The 19055-nt window shown below is 51.4% G+C and overlaps 1 protein-coding gene across 7 annotated transcripts in view; it reads right to left on the bottom strand.

Annotated features, from left to right (window-relative positions):
• The window catches only part of NTRK3 (neurotrophic receptor tyrosine kinase 3), a 358581-nt gene extending 339745 nt beyond the window's left edge, over nucleotides 1–18836 (bottom strand). For all 7 annotated transcript variants that reach the window (XM_063089452.1, XM_063089451.1, XM_063089450.1 and 4 more), the window contains exon 1: nucleotides 18589–18836. In XM_063089452.1, coding sequence (XP_062945522.1) covers nucleotides 18589–18836 — 248 coding nt within the window. The remainder of the gene's footprint in view (nucleotides 1–18588) is intronic.
• Between the last annotated feature and the right edge of the window lie 219 nt (nucleotides 18837–19055).

Raw genomic sequence — 19055 nt, forward strand, 5'->3', positions numbered from 1 at the left:
TAATGAGTGGGTAGAGGAAGGGACAGATGCATAGACTATGTAATAAAGCAAATAGAGCCAAATATTAATTGCACAATCCAGGTGATTCTTATATGGATACTCACTGCAAAACTTTCAACTTTTTGGTATGTTTGAAAATTGTCATAATAAAATGATGGGATCAGGGAATCCTATTTATTTACATGTCCCAAGGAAAACAATTCTATAGTCCTATTTTGTGGCCCATTCTTTCAGGAAGTTTTCCTTACTGCTAACCCAAATCCCCAGAGTCTTTAGTCCCCTCACATTGTCATTTGGGGGGGGGGAGGTGGGAGGATGCCTAATTTGGTGGCTGATGCAAGCAAGATGCTCACTGGTAGGCTGTTAAAATAACTGATTAATTAGTTAGCTAATTAATAAGAGAGAAAATACTGCACTTGATATATGAGCTGTTTTGCTTATTTACATCTATGATCTAAATGTAAGACAATGAGAGAAGTGTTCGTGGCTCTTCTCAGATTTTGCACCAGCCTGTGTCTGTCCTTCCCTTTATCCACATCTGTTTCTCCTACAAATGTGCACCCTGTTCTATAGCACTCCCTTGCTCACGGGGCCGACCGAGCAGGTACTTAGAGGCACTGGAAAAGGAGAAAAATTTGATTTTCATGAACTTCTACAGAATTCTGTACTCAGAAAATCTAAGGGAGACTCTTTTAATTTCAGCAGACATATATATTCTTTTTGCTTTATGATTATTATGGGCTAAATTGTGTCCCTCCCCCCAAAAAAAATTTATATGTTGAAGTCCTAACCCCCGGTATGTCAGAATATGATGGTATTTGGAGATAGGGGCTTTAAAGAGGTGATTAAGTTAAAATGAAATCATTAGGGTGGGTGCTAATCCAATATGACTGGTGTCCTTATAAGAAAAGGAGATTAGGACACAGACACATATAGAGGGAAGACCACGTGAGGACAGACTGAGAAGGTGGCTGTCTATAAGCCAAGGAGAGAGGCCTCAGAACTGGAAGAAACCAAATTTCTGTTGTTGAAGCCACCTGGTCTATGGAACTTTGTTATGGCAGCCCAAGCCAACAAATGCAATGATTTTAATACTGTTTTTATTTAAAACTCCAATCTGGTGGGTGTAATAATCTTTTTATTGCTTAGGACTTCTGAAGTTTTATTTTAATAGAGGAAAAAACAAAAAAAGATTGTGTACTGAATACTTTACCCATCACCTGGATTAATACATATTACCATTTTGTCATATCCTAAAATCTTTAAAAAAGAGAAGGAAAACCTTACAGAAAGAGCCCTATGCATAACCTCCTTTTCCTCTCCCTCTCTCGCTGGAGGCCAAGGCTTTGGTGAAATTGGTTTGTATCCAGTCCACGATTTTATCTTTTTACTATGTCTCTGTGTCTATAAACAATACATTACAGTGGTCGTTGTGATTTTTAACTTATGTAGTATACCATCCTATGACTTTTTTTTATCAGCATTATGTTTTCAAAATATAGCCATGTTACTACATACAAAACAAGGTTTTCATTGTAACTGCTATATAGAGTTTCATCATATCAATATGCCATGATTCATCTCTTGATTCAGATGTCTCCTGATTACATTTCAGCTTGTTTCCAATTGTTTTGCTCTTGCACACACTGCTGCAACACACGTGGGAATGTGGGCTCTGCAGTCAGCCTGGGTTTCAATCCGAACTGTCATTTACAGCTATGGCCTTAGATAAGCTCTTGCATCTTTTGGCCTCAATTTCTTCATCTGTAAAATGAGAGTTCTCCACTCATACGATTGGTGTGTAAATTAAATGAGATACTATATAAACTGCCAGGTCCAAAGAAAGTGCTCAGCAAACAGCAGCTGTCTGGAAAGATAGAACAATCTATAAACATGGGTCTGGGCAACAGAGAACATCGCAAAGTGCAACCTGAGTGACAGGTTGGGGCCAGGGTAGCTGAACAAAGGCCAGAAGTTTTCCAGGCAGGGGAAGCAACCTGACCACAAGACTAAGAGTGGGAAATTCTTGAGAATGATTCAGGAATAAGCAGTAGATCAGCTTGGCTGGGGCAGAGGATTCTCGCAGGCAGATAATGCGAAGCAAGACTCCAGAGAGATGTTGCAGCCTGAACAAGAAAGGCTCTGAATGCCCCAGAGGGAAGTCTGAACGTTATCTTGGGGGCAATTTGGACCCAACTAAGGTTCTTGAGCTGCAGTTACAGAATTACTTACCCTGCCTCCCAAATCATTTTTATAGTTCAACATGTTCAATATGACTCTGGAAAGACATTCTGTAAAACATAATTGTGTTCTGATCTCTCAACTACATATCAGACCACCTAGGTCACAGCACGTTCAGGTCAAGTCCAGCCGTGTGAGAAAGATGAGCCTGGCTGCCAAAATCAGGACGGAGCCAGGAAACATACTTGGGGTGCAGAGAGAAGAGGGGAGATGGAAATGGAGAGAGAATCTGGCCAGCGCCAGGGTGAGCCCTGTCAGAATGTGCTTGGGAGTGAGTGTTCTTTGCGAATAAGGGGATTCAAACTTTTTGCAGTCTGGGAATCTTTATCCATAAAAATTTTATGTAGGATATCACACAACCTTGATCTCACATAAACAGTCATTCTCAAAGTGTGGTCTGGGTCCTGCAGCATCTGCATCACCGGATGCAAATTCCCCGGCCTGACAGATGATCTTCACAATCCAAAACTGGGGTGCAGCCCAGCAGCCTGTGCTTGAACAAGCCCCCTTGGGAATGGGCACGCACACCAAAGTTTGAGAACCACTGAGGTCTGCTCTCCAGAAAACACACACACACAAGCATGCACACAGCAACAAAGGCCCCACACGTGTGTGTGCACAGCACAGAGCCTCCCCCCCACGGGACCTACCCCTGGAGAAATCCTTCTGCGGCCTTAGCGCTCGCCTACAACCACCACAATAGAAATGTTAGAAGTCAGAGCCGGGGGGGACCTCAAGGATCACTTAATCTAGCCCCCTGGCTTTAAATATAAGAAAACTGAGGCCTAGAGATGGATAGTGCCTTTCCCAGTCTCTCCTAGTGAGTGGACCAGGTAAATGACAGGACCAGGTGAATGACAGGACCAGAGAAGCCACTCCTTTTTGCCCTCACCTCAGCACATTCTGCAAGGATGTGGCCCAAAACACCTGTGCCCACAAAATTCAGAGATCCTGGACTCTGCTGGGTCCCGCGGGCCCCTTCTACTCCACCCTCCGTACTAATACCAAAGTCAAAAAACAGAATGGCATGGCGCTGTGGCCTTTTTGCCATGGGTGGAGGGCTAGGCCCAGGACTAAAGGCAAACGGGAGCTGGCAGGAGATGGGGGCCGTCTGTAACACGGGGATGCGAGCGTGCCTCTGGAGCCAGAGGTGCAGACTTCAAGCCTAAGCTCTGCCATTTACTAGCTGATGGCCTGGGGCAAGGTACTTAGCCGCTCTGTGCCTCAGTTTCTCCAACCATAAAATGAAATAATAATAGCACCTGTCTCCTTGGGTTGTGCTGAAGATCGAATGTGGTTAAAATGAAAGTGTCCCTGGAACAGCACTGGAGCACAGTCCTCACAGAGCATTCGTTCTCACTGTGATGAGTTCGAGTGGGTCTAAAGGATTCCTCCAACACGCTGTTCTGCTGAGGGCAAAGCCCAAAGCCCACAGAGGTACTCATAGCAGTGAGAATGACATGCCTCACATTCTGGGCAGAGGCACGTGCCCTGTCACCGCACTGGGAGGTCTGCTGTAGAGCTGGGAGATACTCTGGTGGAAGAAATGAGCCTATTCTGTTCTACAGGTCTTTACTGAGCACCTACTAGGTGCCAACCACTGGGGACAGAGCAGAATGAGCCACCATGCGTGCCTTCAGTAGCTCACAGCACAGAGAGGTAACGGAGATGGTAAGAGGCCTAGCACCATACACAGCACGTGGGCGACACTCCAAAGAGTCTTGGCTGGACTGAGACTCTAGCCAAGCCTCCCTCTTCTGTCCAGTGACCCTTCCTGGGCAGGTGAGGATGGACAGTAGAGGGCAACAGGGTGGAGCCCCAACACCAGAACACGCATGACCAGACTGCAGGCAACAGCGACCCTGGATTCATGATTAACAGGAGGAGGGCAGGTGGGTGGCATTCACCTGGGCAGGGGCAAAGCCTGTGGCCCAGAGCTGGGGGAGGGGCACAGGGAACAGTGACAGTCATTCCCATGGAGACAGGAGATGACCCTGGAAAGCAAATCCTAGACGAGGGCCAGGGAGGCGTAAGGTCACTCTTCCTGCCACTTCTGCTCCCCCAGGGCCCAGGTGCTGCTCTGGGCTGGACAGGAGGGAGGGCACGTTCTGGCCAGTCTCCCCAGGGGCAGGGGCAGAGGGCAGGCTAGTGGCCAGCTGGGCAGGGCATCAGCTGGGCACTGTGAGCAGGAAGCCGAGGCCCCACCCTTCAGAGCCATGTGGGGCCAAGCTCTTCATCCCACCCTGCACCTTGCCACACCCAGGCCTCCTCCCCCCAGCCCATGGGGGAGAAAGGCTGACACCTCCCCCAAGCACCCTCTGATGGAGTTTTCTCCAAGGATCTTGGACCTAGAGGATTGAAGGAAACTACCGCACACCCTCAAGCACACCTGGCCCACCTCCCATCTGTAGAAGCAGACCCCCATGAGCAGGGTCCAGGTGGCCAGAGAAAGGGACAAAGGGTTGCTGCTCAACCTTACACATCCTAGAACTGCAGGGACAAAGTAGACTGCAGCTATACTGCTCGCCACTGCTTTCCCAGCTCTCACAAAAGTGGCTGGCCCATCAGAGGCGCTCAGATAAACCCAAGTCTAATAAAAGGACCAATAGATAAATCAATGAAGAGGCACCTTGGGAGAGCACAGCTAGCCCACTCAGGAACACAATGATGCCTGGCTTTCTTCCCATGCCCCCCACCCACACTCACCCTCCCCCCAGGCTTCCTGGGTCACCTTCCAAATAAACCACTTGCCCCCAAATCTTTGTCTCACATGGGCAGAAAGTGATGGGAGAAGAAATGGAACTCGCCTCTCTGGCCTTCCAGGACGTTACTTCCCCTAAAACCCCCTGGAGCCTCAGTGAGCCACAGCAAGGCCAGCAAATCAACCCCACAGCCAAGGGACACAATCCGGGCAATTCACTCCACTGTCATCAACATCAAGTGGACTTGAGAGCAGCTAAATCTATAATTTTTAAATCTCCATGTAGGAAAATTATACACCCACCACCTTAGAGAAGTCACATTTCTGTATAAATACATTTTTCTTTAAACTTTACATTAGATCTATTTTCTAAAATTCTGCCCCTGCTTCTCTTGAGATAACCCTTTGAGCTATAGGTCATTTGTCTGATACCTGCCTCCCCCTATTCAACTCTAAATGCCAAGAGGGAAGTATCATGATCTCTCATTTTCTCAATGCTGTGTCCCAGAGCTCAGCAACATGCCAGGTACATGGCTGGTGCCATGTATAGGATGGAAGAGGGCAGACTCCCCTGCTCTCTGGGTCCTGCAGAAGAGAGAGCCAGGCTGGCCCTGCTAGCACATGTGCCCATCCGTCCCCAGCAGTCCAGGTGCTAGGATGGGACTTGGCAGGCAGCAAGGCAGGCGGCCAGACACCTGGGTGCCCCACAGCCTAGGTGCAGATGCAGCTCAGCACTCACAGTGGGCTGAGCACACCGCCAACACCAGGCCCCCATCAGCTGTCTGTTATGTGCCTGAAAGACAGGCCTTTGGAAAATGGAATATGGGGTCTCCCCTCCAACATATGCCCCAAGGACAGGAGCCAGAAGCCCCCATAGGACATACGGCCCTCCTGTGGAGGAGGGAAAGCTGCAGTCACAGGCCAGATGCCCTAAGAATCAGGAACTTCTTTCCAGCCCTCTCTTCGCTGCCAGGGGCTTCAAGGGGCCCCAGCTCCTTTCCCATTACTCACTCCTGAGTGCCTCAAAGCCAATGTTTCTGCCAAGAGAATAAAACGCCACCCCTCCTCCACGCCCCACCCCCTCCCCCTCTCTCATGTTATTTCCCACTTGGTGTCTTATCACCACATTTGTTAAAATGACTGCCACTTAAGAGGTGGCAGGGAGTCAGAAACACAATCTGGAGCAAAGCTGATATTAAATAACTTCCTGAGCCCGGCACATCTGCCAGAGCTCCCTCCTGGATCTCAGGTGGATAAATGAAGAGGCTACACAAGATAAGGAGCCAGAGACACCCCAATTCCAGCCGCAGAGCCACCCGGTCCACTGAGAGAACGCCCTTCCCTTCTCTAGGCTGGAGTTTCTTCACTGGTAAAGCCTAAAGCTTAGCAGTTATCATTCCCCCACTTTCTCACCTGATGGCCCCATATGCGCACCCACACACTGAGCAAAGGGTATTCAATGGTGTCTGACATGCAAATTCAAACTGTAAGTGCCTTTCTAGGCAACCAGCCTGACCCCCATATTTTCCAGATAAATACACTAAGGCTCGAATCTCTTTGCTGAAGCCAACCAGACAAATTATATTAAAGCATCTCAGAAAGAGTAATGCCCCAGGAAAACACCAGAAGGGGTCTGGTTTTAGACACCAGGTTTGGTCGACTACCATAAGTAAGTCAGTTGCGCACGTGTTCTCTCCAGTAGTGACCTCATGCTATGGGCCCAGGCAAGAAACATCTCCAACAGACTGCCCTCAGAGAATCACCACTAGCACCTAGCAACTGAAGTAGAGAAATTGTGTTGATGGATCTCTGAAGCTGATATCCCCTAACCCAGATTCAGTCCAATCTGGCCCCAACAATACCCAACAACTCCCCCAAAATCTTCAGCATCACTACCCTACAAGAGCCGAACACAGTTCCTGTTCTCAATTCCAGCCACTGGGTGTCACTGCTGCCTCCAATGAATTGGAACCATAGAGAGTTCCCTGGGGGGGGCGGGGGGGAGGTGGTAAAATGACCCCACCCGACCAACAGAATCCCATACAAATCTCCTGAGTTGTGGCCTAACTTCATCCTTCTTCCAGAAAGAGACAGATGGCCAGTCATTGAGCATCCTCCATGCTCCAGACACTTTCCACACATCATGTAATTTAATCCTCACAGCAACACCTCCCAATAACACCTTACTCTGCAGGTGAAGAAAATGAGATCCAGAGAAATTAAGTAACTTACTCATAGTTTTAAAAAACAAGCCAGGAGGAGGGCAAGGATGATTGGAACCCAAGTTTAACACCATAATCTTTTCACTACACAATTTAGCTTCCTTTGATATATCAGTCTCAGACCTGTGGGCTCTGGTTAAATCAAGTGGATTTTCCATGACCTCAAAGGTGCTGGCATCTGGGAAGAAATCAAGTGCAGCTGGGACGTTCACCAAAGGCACAAGCACAACAGGACTGGCTAAATAGCGCCTCCTTCCCCGCAGAAATCATGGTCTAGTGCCCTCTGGTGGCTTAACGTGGAACTGGGATGAATGTGCATCAGAGGCACTCAAGGGTGGATTGGAGGAGGGATCTTAATGCCCTATCCCATTAGATTCCTAAATTCTTTCTACCAGGGCTGGTCTTGAAGCCCCATCTGTGGCTGACAGGCTTATTCAATCATAATAGCCAAAAGGGAATCATCTAGTGAACGAGAAACTATGTAGCACAAGAACAGCAATAAAACAACATGGGACAACATCTGCAAAAGGCCAGGCGCTACCAAGTTAACCTGGATAGAGATTTCTGGCATCCAAACTTCTGGGGCTGGGGTTGGGGATGGCAGGCAGCAGAAAGGCTTTGCCTGGGCCACTCTGACACTTGGTATCCCACAGGAGTCTCTTACCAGTGGGGACTATAACAATCTCCCTGTCCTTGTGTAGACAGGTGCCTCAGCCACTTTCTCTCTTCCCAAATATACACCATCTTGGCCCTTCTGTTTCCTCCCTCATCTTTGTCCAGGTGCTAGTTCCCCTCATATAAGTTCCTCTGATCCCACTCTTCAAGAACTCAGAAATGTCACAGTCCATCACCTCTTACAGACGCCCATTATGCCACCTGCCATTTTGGCCTCTGTGTACCTATCATATGCCAGGTACTTACCGTCATCTCATTTAATCCTCACAACCACTCCATGATTGTGAATACAGTTAGACTGATTTCTCAGATGAGGAAACTGAGGCTCAGAGAAGTTAAGTAACTCGATCAAGCCCACGCAGGGGTAGAGCCAGAGTTTAAACTGAAAGTTGTCTAACCAAAAAAAGCCTTCTCTTCCCACCACACTGAGCTGCCTCTATGACAAAAGAACCACTGAAAAGCTTGGTGCACAGGCATTGCCCTAACTGAACATCCTAGACTCAAAATTTAATCTGTTAGGGTGTGTAAAATGAGCTAGAAGGAGGAGAGACAGGAAGCAGGAAGAAAAGATGAGGGCCATAAAAAGTATCCATGCTTCTTAGGATAAGATTCTAAGAAGAATGTGGTAATGGGAAGAGGGAGAAAATGAGAGAGAGAAGACCAGGATTGAGAGCTTTGCACGCATGTGGGCACATGGGCACACACGCGCACACGTGTTCTCGCTGAAACCTTACAATAACCCTGTATTATTTTTATCACCACCATTTTTCAGATAAGAAAACTGAGGATCAAAAAAGTTAAGTAGCCAGCCCAGGGTTGCAGCTGGTAAGAGGCAGAGTCACGATCTGCAGCTTCATTTAGTAGTTGCCATAAATAAATACGGTTATATATGCAAATGATCTCCAGCCCAGTAGAAGGGCCATAAATGTTAGCTTCATTCCTGTTCTTCAGCAGACCTGGCTCAAAACCCCATTGGAAATAAGGAGGTGGGGAAGACTGACCACACTGACAGGGCCCTCCCTGCAGCCCTGGGTCAGGCTGCCCTGGGCTGGCCATCAGAGCCCTGGCCCAAGTCAGCTCAGCACCCACCACGAAAGCAGAAGATCCGGTCTCTAAAGCTGATCACCTCATTAGCAGGACAAGGCTCATTCACGGACCAAGCATGGAGCAAGATAACACCCGCTCAAATACAAGACTGCCTGGAACAGACACAGAAGGGCCAACAGTACTTAGAGAAGGTAACAGTTAAAACCAGCCAGCCAGCCAGGCCCATGACCCTGGTTTGCAAGACACTTTCATTCTCATCACTGGATACAGTCATCTCTGAAAGCAGACACAGTGTCTACAGAGGTTAAGAGATGGCACCAAGCTTTCATCTCTGATAAATGTCAAGGCCTGGTATTTACTAAGCAGCTACCTGGTGTCCAGTAATTCCCAAGCTTGGGTTGGGGGGCAGGGAGAGGTGAGACAAGCCCCCATACTTGGGCCAGCATATCAAACAGCCTGAAAGAGCATCTGCATCTCACTTCTTCCATGTATAAGCCCACAGTGACTTTTCTATGTCCTTATCAAGCCTGTGATCTTCCTGGGCAAGAACTATGCCCCATTCATTCATCCCCAATACCCGCTGTCCAAATGTGCTGATCCTTCCCACTGCTGCTGAGATGAGGTGGGAAAGAGAGCACTCCAGGTAGACTTTCGTCCTTCCAGAGCATTCTCCCAGCCACCTCCTGGGAAGCCAGGAGCTCCTGAGCCAGAAATCCCAGGTCTGGGAGTCTCACATTGCTGGTCTGCAGAGATACAATGGAGGCAGGTTTGGCGGCTGAGAGAGGCCCCACCTGGGGCACAGCTGACCTCCCTGCTGGGCCCTGGCTAGGAAAGGCTATGGAAGCCAGGAAGTGGGCTTCCCACCAGGCTAGCGCCACATCCTCAGCTCCCGCCCTGCGAAGCCACCAACGAGGATGGTCTCGTGCGCCGCACTGCCCTCTGGTGGCCACCAAGAGTCTAGCCACAGCCGATCTTGGCAGGCAGAAAGCCCAAGGCCTTAAGGTTTGTTTACAGAACCCTCAGAGGTGATGTACACAGAATACAGAAGAGACGCACCTGACCCTGTGCAAATGCACCCCAGGTGCGCACACACAGCCCATTTAACAGGGCAGGTAGCTGGGATTAGGACTTCAAGTTTTAGACTGTTCCCTTCATTCTCTCCCTCTCTCTGAAGGAAGATAGGGCTCTTTTCTCTGTCTCTGTAAGAGCCTGAATCCCTCAGCCCCAGAGCAGACAGCAGCAGAAGGCAGCGGGAGTGGAGGAGACCCACACTAGCCAGGGAGGCAGGGCCTCTGGGGTCCAGTCTGCCTTCTGCCGGGAACTCACTGGGCGGTGAGGCCAAGTCAATGCACCTCTCTTGAGCCTCAAGTTCATTCTCTGTAAAACTGGGCTGGGTCCAGATTATTTCTGTGCCCCTTTCCAGATTTTATGATTTATGGTTCAAAGTCCTGATCTTCTTTCTAACTCAAAAATCTTCCCAGCTGTCTAGAAATAGAAATAACCAACATGGTACCCAATTGTTTCTAGAGCCTAACAAGTATGTCATCACATTGATCCGACAGTGACCAGTGACCTGTAACAGAGTCAGTCTGGAGAGTTAGATGACCCCAACTCCCAGAAATGGAAATTGAGGCCAGAGAGGTTCTATGATGTAACAAGCTCATACAGCAAAGAAACAGCAGAAGTGGACTGTGTACACAAATGTTCGCCCTGCAATTTTAACTGTTTTGCACGACCCTCCAGCTCTCCCCATGGGGACAGTTGTAGCCATCTCTCATGCTCATAGCTCGTCCCTATGGAAAGAAGGATGGAGCTTTCATGAGCAATGAAGGCAGAGAGATGGGGCGAGGGAAAGGGTTGGAGGAGTGAGGGCAGCCTACTTGCGGAGGGGCAAGAGGGTGAGCTTCAGGAAAGACGCTCTGAACAACAGCTTCCAACTCTAGCTGCCCAGCACTTCAGACTCCCCTCTTTTGCTCTGCATCCAGAGACAGCTCTTATACTCCAAAGATCTAGCTGGGAGAAGCCACTCAGCCCTCAGCTCCCCCATCCAAGCTCTCTCTGGCCACGAGTAATCAGGGGCCTGGTCCTGCTGACTGTGCCTCAGTCCAGACAGGAGCTGGCTGGGACCCAGCCGCCAGCTTCCTGAATCCCTACCAGCCTCAGCTGGCACCTGCTCTACTGTGAGGTTGACCTGACTTCAGTGGCCAGGACACCATGGGGTGATTCAGGAGGCCTAGGAAGAGGACTTGGCTGGGACACAGCCTCGAGGGAGGCTGTTTGTTGGGAACACATCCCCCACCACTAAAGGGGCCTGTCAGGACAGTTCGCCAGCACTGCTTGGCCATACTCATAACTGTCCTATTTGCCTTCTCTTCAACCCTAGCCAGGGCAGTTCTCACCCAGGGAACCGGAATGTGATAAAAGATTCTCCTAAACCTTCACATCAGTCCTTTTATTTTACTATTAATTTATCATAACAGTAATATATTCACATGTGTGTACTACGTATGTGTGTATGTGCATATATACATATATGCATATGTTAGTATGTATAAGTACAGCAAAAGAGTACAGGCAATATAGCTTAATATTTAACTGCCAGGCTGCTTCGTCACTTACTGGCTGCATGAAATTAAGCAAGTCAAGTTCTTTCTCTGGACTCAGTTTCCCCATCTATAAAATGAGGCTAATAGTATTACGTATCTTACACGGTTGGTGTGAGGCCACAATGAGGTATTTCCTTTAAAGTTCTTTGAACAGTATCAGGAACATAGTAAGTGTTCAATGAACACTAGCTACTGTTAGTTACCATGTACTCAGTAAATGCTAGCTGTTAGTAGTTATCATATATTGACAGCTTTCTCTTTGCCAGGCATGACACAGGACACTGAATTTCATCAGAGTGCTGCTACAAGGTAGCTATTATTATCCTTATCTATAAGATAAGGAAATCGAGGCCCAGAGGAGGGGAAGGGATTTGTCCAAAGCCAGAGAGAGGCCACACCTGAAGGAGCTGCTGGGAAAACCAGGCGTAGGAAGAAAGCAGCTGCCAGAGTCCCCTCTATGATTGATAACGGCTGTCTGGGGAAGGAATCCTGAATCTCCCACCACCCAGACCCCCAGGACACTTCTGATGGAAAGAGCCAGGCAGGGGGACAGGTGCAGAGAGGAGTTCAGGGAGAAAGGACAGGCTCCCAAGCCTGCTGAGCCTGATTCCCTAGTCCTGTATGAAAACAGAGCTGAGCAGAAGCCCTCATTGAGTTTATTTCTAATTGGCGTGGGCTGCAGGCTGCAAGGAGCCCTGGGGCTGCCAGCCTCCCAGAGTTGCTGCCTCTGGGGACCCTGAATTTGGAAACATTGCCCCAGAGGGAGACACAGTTGTGGGGGAGGCTCTGGCTTTGACAAAGTGCCCAGAACAGGAGTCAGGGCGGAGTAGAAGGTGGCACCAGCACCTGGGAGTGCTCCTGGGAAGAACAGTCTTCCAGCAGCCCATGGACCCCAGCTGTGGCCCTTCCCTCCCTGGGCCTTGGGACCCCATGTGTAACATGAGGGAGGAGATGACAGCCAAGTCCCTTCCAGCTCTGAATTCTAGTGATCCCTGCACTTAGGGGTAGCAGAAATTTGAGGATCTTCCTTGCGCTTGTTAGGGACTCCCGTGGGCACTGAGCTTTGGTTTGGGCTTCACTGAAATCCTTACTCTTTATGACCCAATTCATCAAAGAGGAGCTTCCATCACGCCCAGCCATAGGAGTTTTTGTTTCCAAAGTAGAGGCAAGCCAGGCTCAGGGAATGACAAATGAGTTGAGCTAATCACTCAGTTGGTCACCTACAGATCTGGGTGACCAAGTCCAGCCTCCAGCCAGGCCACTCTTGGACCAATTGCCAGGAACACTCAACACCTTCTGCAAGACCCTCAGGGAGGGATCATTCCCATAAAGATGCCCTTTGGAAGAAAAAGAACTTTCTGGGTGAAAATGCTCTGCACCTCCTTTCCCAACAAGCCATAGGATGTTCAGCTGAAGGGCCACAGCCTGAGAAAGAATGGAGCCAAGGGGAGCAGAGAGGCCACAGGAGGAGCTCAGAGGAGGAGCCTCCGGATCTCACCATTAGCAAGCCGCGGCGACTCAAGCCCCTGGGCTCCACTTTTGTTCTTTATTTTGTTAATCTGCAAAATGGAACCAATAATCCCTGTTTAGGTACGAGTAGCTATTGCAAAAATACACTCAACAACCATAAACTGGAAATCATGATACAAACGACTGATGGGGGTATTCATGGAGATAAAGAATTTCCTGCATGGGGACAGAAAGGTAGACTCCTGATCCGTACTTGGAGACCATCTTTTGAGAGCTGGATCAGCCCCTGAAAGGGGATTTGTGGGCTTCGGGAATCTTGATCAGGGGCTGAGATTCTCCTACCCAACCCACCCCCAGCGTGACCTCTCCTCACATCCCCCTGCCCATCCCCCGATCCATGACCTCTCTTTGGAACAGCACCAAGAGGGGCAGTCAGTGACTTCAGGATCACCTCTCCTGTCACCAGCCCATCTCCCTCTCATGTTCAAAGACTTCCAATCACAAGAACAGTGGGCACCAAGCTGTTTTGATTATGCATGATTTAGTGATAAAAATTTATCTTACAAACTCAATACTGATATTTATTACATTATATGCTTACATGTCTTCAATCCATACATCAAATACTAGATATTCCTTTTTCTAGGCAAAAATAATTTGAAATAGAAGTTCTAAAGTTTTCTTTTTCCACCCAGTGAAGGCCCCTGCTCTAGCAATGGGTTCAAAGCTTTGCAGAGAGACCTCTCCTCCTGGCCCTGGCCCTGAACGGGGAGCCACCAAGCTGGGTGTGCTGCCTCTGATGAGAGCTTCAAGGCCTGGCACATTCTTGTTAAGCGTGGCATTTGGTCTGGGCAGTTGATTCCAAATTGTGTCATGTGTCACTAATTGCATCAAATTCTGGGTGACTCGAGTTTTTCTAGAGATGCGAAGGAAGGGGAAAATGACCAGTGGCCCCTGGCCAATGAAGGAGCAGCCTATGCCCTCCTCCTGGTGGCATCACAAGGGTCATCACTATCCCCAAGGAGGTGCACTTAGAAGTGGCCAGGCTGAATCTCCTGGAGCATGTTCTTTGGGCCCTAGGATGGCATATGTCCGAGTTGGAAGAGACACTCTAATACATCTCACAGGAGGTTAGGGGCAGAGCCAGTGTAGGACTTGTGTCCCATCCTTTCCCTAATCCTACCCTGCCGCCAGTCAACTGGAGGCCCCAAGGGGAAGCTGGAGAAGGAGCCCATGATCCCTGTGCAAGCCTCTCAATGGAGTACTTAAGATGGGAACCCCAGGCTGCAGAGGAGATGCCACAATACTGCAAGAGCCATTCCAAGGAAGGGCTACAGGCCACCCACACCCTACCCAAGGGCCAGCTGAGGTGGGGCCCTGGTTCTTCCTAAAGTCAGACAGAAGAAACTGACCAGCAGAGACTGGCAGGGCAAGGATGGGAAGCATCCCAGTGGAGCCAGTGTCAGGCCCACCTCTTCTCACAGCAGCACACTCCACTTCAACCAGGCAGAGGGCAGTCAGAGCCTAGCAGGACCCTGACGAGCCTCCCAGGCTCCAGGCTCAGCCCTCCCAGGGCCAGCACACAAGCACTCTCAAAGCTATGGCCAGGCTGGGCTTGTTTTGCCCAAAGCTGTCATGTTCTCAGGGCCTATGGAGCCACAGAGCTGATGCCCTTGCCCAGGGTGTGGTGCAGAGCCTGGCCTGCTGGAGCTGAGGACTCTGGCTCCAGAGAGGGTCAGGAGCCCACTATAGCCTGGCCTCAGCATAAAATCCCAGGACCTTTGGAGTCCAGGCTCCCCAGCTTTCAACCTGGAAGTATCTCTTTCCTAAGGCTGTAACCACTGCCCCTTCCAAATCTCACCTCAAATGCCCGTAGCATCTCTGCCTACCTCTCTCAGGCCTAGCCTCAATCCTGGGGCTCCCAGAAACTTGCTGAGCCTCCCAAATGAGCCCCATGACACTTTGGGAGCCTGGCTCACACACTGCCGAGATCCCAGCTCTTACTGGGAATTGTCGAGGCTGGGTCTTCCCTTGATCCTTAGAAAGGCTGAGAATCAAGGAGCCAGTACAGCAGCCAAAGCCCGAAATGATCCTTCATCCAGCCAGGAGAAGGCCTTTGGGGAGGGCAAGAGAAATAGAGGGATCAAAGAGCTGCCAGATACCAGGGTGGTGCGGGATGAGGCACAGCTGGTGGCTCAGAGTCCCAGCCAAGAGCCCATGGTCTTTGTAACCCCAGGTAGCTGCCCCAAGAACACCTGGCCCAGCAATGCCATCCTGTCCCCCTTCATCTTCTAACAGTCACAGGAGGCACCACTGCAGCCCAGCCCCAGGCAGGCCAGGCCTAGAAAGGCAACCCAGACAGCCCACCATTCCGGCCACCAACCTCCTGCCTTTGTGACATCACAGCCTGGTTGGGTGTGGCCAGCACACACCCTTCTAGATGAGGTGATTGTGTATCAAGAGCTCCAATGGGAAAAGGATTGGCCTCCTGAACAGAAAGAGGCCAAAAGGGAGCGCCCTTTGGAACAGCTTGGCTCTGGGAGGGGCGGAGGTGAGACACACACCTCTGCCCTGATGGCAGCTGGTTTCCTCCTGATACTAATGGAGCCCCCAAATGGGGTGGCACCCCCATAGCCACCTGCAGCCCTCGGCCAGGTCCCAGCATGGGCATAAAGGAACCACTGAGAAGCAGAACCACAGAGAAACCTCTTGTCCCTCTGAAAACTCAGTTTACAGTCTGTTCAGCACCTGAGAAAGGGACCTCAGGGCATCACAGCTCAAGGAACAGGAGGGTGTCTCTGTGGTGGCCCCAGCCGCTCCTTCACACCCAGAGTCTGCCCAGGCTGCACCCCAAGGCATATACCAGTACCTAGAGCTTTGAGAGGCTGGGGGAATCCTTGACCCCATATCTCTGGGAACATCAGAAATCTGATGAACACCTCTCCACAAAGCACGGGCCCCAGCTGAAGCCCTCTTCCCAGGTCATGCGAAAGCAAGGCCCCTCACCTGTTGGGGACACCCCTCTCTGCCCTCAAGCCCATCCTTCCAGCCTGCTCTCCCCCAACCCTGCTGCCCCAAAGATGTGGGCCCAGGGCTTCCTGTTGGACACAGCAGAGTCCTAAGCCTGGCTCCCTGCAGGCGCTGTGTGCCTGGGGAAAGCTACTTCACTGCCCAAGCCTCCATTTCCTCAGGAGTAAGATGGGGACGGGGGCATCTACTTCCCAGGGTGAATGTGACTCCCTCCTCTCTCTCCGGGCTATCTGCCTCTGGAGTAGAAGGCTGGGCCCTTCCCGAGCTCAGCCAATACCAGCCACAGATATAACAGGGCACTGGGGAGAAGATGGGGCGAGGAAGGGGTCATCCAAACTGCGACCTCTAACCCTCCCCCACCTGCCCCTCGCACAGCTCCTGTGGGAATACAGTTCCCTTGCTCTTTGGTGATGGGGTGGAATTAGAGAAAGGAGTCCTGTGGCCTGCCACAGTCCAAGTCCTGAAGCACAAATGGGGACACACATGAGGGGCTCCCAATCCACTCTTGCTCAATATCCCCCAGACCCTCCTAAGACCCTCAAATGCCAAAGGGTGCAAAAGCCCACCCCAGTCCCTTCCCATCGCCGACCTTTCTAGCAACCTGGAAAGACCAACCCAACTCTTCACTCTCAAACTGCTTCCCTGAGCATCATTTTTAGAGGAGCGACACCTCTGTGTGGCTATAAAGAGCCTACGTGATTGTGGCTCTCTCCAGCTTCCTATGGATACACACATCCCTGGAGCAGAGAACAAGCTGGATGCAGCTCACCCGCTGCCAGAGACCCAGTTTGGGCACCTAGGGCACCTTCTCTCCAACCCTTGGCTCACCCAATCCCCTGGAAATCCCTAGGTTCGGCTCCTGAGCACCAAGACTGGCCACTGAGCTTCCCCCACTCCCCCCCACCCCGACACACACAGGCTGATAGTACACTTCCAAGTCTGAGTTTTCCTGACGATCTCACTCGGGACCCTCCTCCCTGCATCCTCGGGGATGCTGGAATGCTGTGGCCTGCAGAGAGAGACGGGCAGGAGGATTGGGTCAGTCCTGTTTCTCCTGCCCTCCTCCCCCTCCTCCTTGGCTGTTTGACTTGTCATCTCTGGCTGGGTTGAAGGTGGTAAAGGGGTGAACAGCAGAGCTGAGATGTGGGTCAAGCTTGTCTCACGGACCAGGAGTCAGGGACATCTCCTGGGCTGTGCATTTCCCTCAAATTGTCAGCTGCAAGAACGCAAGCAGAGTCTCCATTAGGCCAAGAGGGCTGGCCGGCTTTTGAGAGAGCAGGACCACAATTCCTGTCGGCTTTGCAGCCCCATCGCACTGGGCTGAAGCAAAGGGAGGGCTGGTGCTGGCAGAGCAGCACCAAACGCAGATTCGGCCCCTCTCGAGTGTGCCCAAAAGGCAAAGAGCCACCCAGATGCCTTCCTCGGAGCCTGGCCAGGACTTCTCTGCATCTCACCCATTCCTGGGGGTCGCCAAGGGATGGGAGTCTTGAGGGGAAATAGGTGAGAGCTATCCTCTTAACAACCCCAGTGCCATCCACACCCTTCTCCGGGGTGGCAGGATAGGAGGGGGGCCAACCGGCTGAGGTCACTGAAAGAAAAGAGGGGCAGGCTCCCTGACCCCGGAGTTCTTGCTTTCTCTCCTCCCACCCTTTGCTTCTGCCCCCATCCCCGCCAAAGAAAAAATAACAGGAAGAAAAGAGCAGGCCACCACAGGTCTCACTCAGACGGGGCAGAACCAAGCAAACGTCAGCCAGAGTTCGATTTTCCAAATAAACGGATCTACACGATCATACAAGAAACCCCCTTCCCCCAAACACAAGCCCTCCCCTCTCCCCTCACCATCCTGCCTCGGAATTATTCGGAGCAGTTAGCAAAGCCCAAACAGGGAAGGGATCTGTAGGCGCCCAGATGCAGATGAGGGTGGGAAAGGGGGGTATCTCGGAAATGCCCAAAATGGGGTTGGAGAGGGCGGCGAGAGGAAAAGGGAAGAGGTAGGCGTCCATGACGGCCAGGACACGTCCAAAGTCTCCCCACGAGCAGCCAGCTCCCAACTTGTTTACTTGTCAGCATGTTTTGCTGTTTCCAAAAGGAAATAGTTAAACAGCTCGGCTGGATCGCAAGCAGTCCTTATCTGTCACCTTCCCACCCGGCTAAGCGCGGCCGCGGCCGCCGCCGCTGTCCCTGTCGCCGCCTCTGCCAAAGAATCGAACCTAGTCTACTTTATTCCACTTGAGCGTGGCCAAACTGTTGCTATTTAGTGGGGGGCAAAGAACCCATTATGCACCCTTGAAACGAGCCAGCAGCGGGCGGGGGCGCGGGCGGGAGCCGGGCCCCGCGTGTCCTCCGCTGGCTACGGTCCTCTCCAGGGAGAGGCACACACACGCATCACCGGATCACGCCTTGCCAGGGCCGGAGTCACCTGGAATACGCAGCCCGAGAGCATCTCCCGAGCCAGAGCGAGCCTGACGCGCGCCTGGCGGGCGGCGGGCAGCGGCGAGCTGGGGCGGGCGCAGGGCCGGCTCCCGGGCCGAGGGCGGGCGAGAGGGAGACGCGGGCCGAGGGGGGAGGCGGGCTGGGGAGCGGCCGCCCGACTTACATGGAAGTGATATTCCTTGAGATGTCCGTGATGTTGATGCTGGCGTTCCCATTGCTGTTGCCTGAATCCTGTCCTTCCAGAAGGGGGAAGAGGTTCCCATCGTCCGGCCGCCGGCAATTGATCTCAGTCTTGCTGCAGACACAATTTGCAGGGCAGGCCAGCACGGAGCCCACATAGTCCAGCCAGACGCTTCCCAGCAAGAAAATCCGCCAGAAACTACACTTGGCTGGGCAAAGAGAGACATCCATCTCCGATCGCTGCTTCTAAAAAAGAGGAGGAGGAGAGGAGAGGGGGTGGGGTGGGGGGAGTGGGAGAGCAGGGGGGGAAGGAAACAAAGACGGCGAGGGAGGGGGAAGGGGGAGGGGGGGCCTCTGCCTTTGAAACGCCGAGCGATCAGATGCAAAATCCTTCAGCGTCTGAAACCATCGCGGCCGCCGCCGCCGCCGCCGCCGGGTGGGAGCCGCGGG

This window comes from Cynocephalus volans, chromosome 3, assembly GCF_027409185.1.
Source record: "Cynocephalus volans isolate mCynVol1 chromosome 3, mCynVol1.pri, whole genome shotgun sequence".
Taxonomy (NCBI): Eukaryota; Metazoa; Chordata; class Mammalia; order Dermoptera; family Cynocephalidae; genus Cynocephalus; species Cynocephalus volans.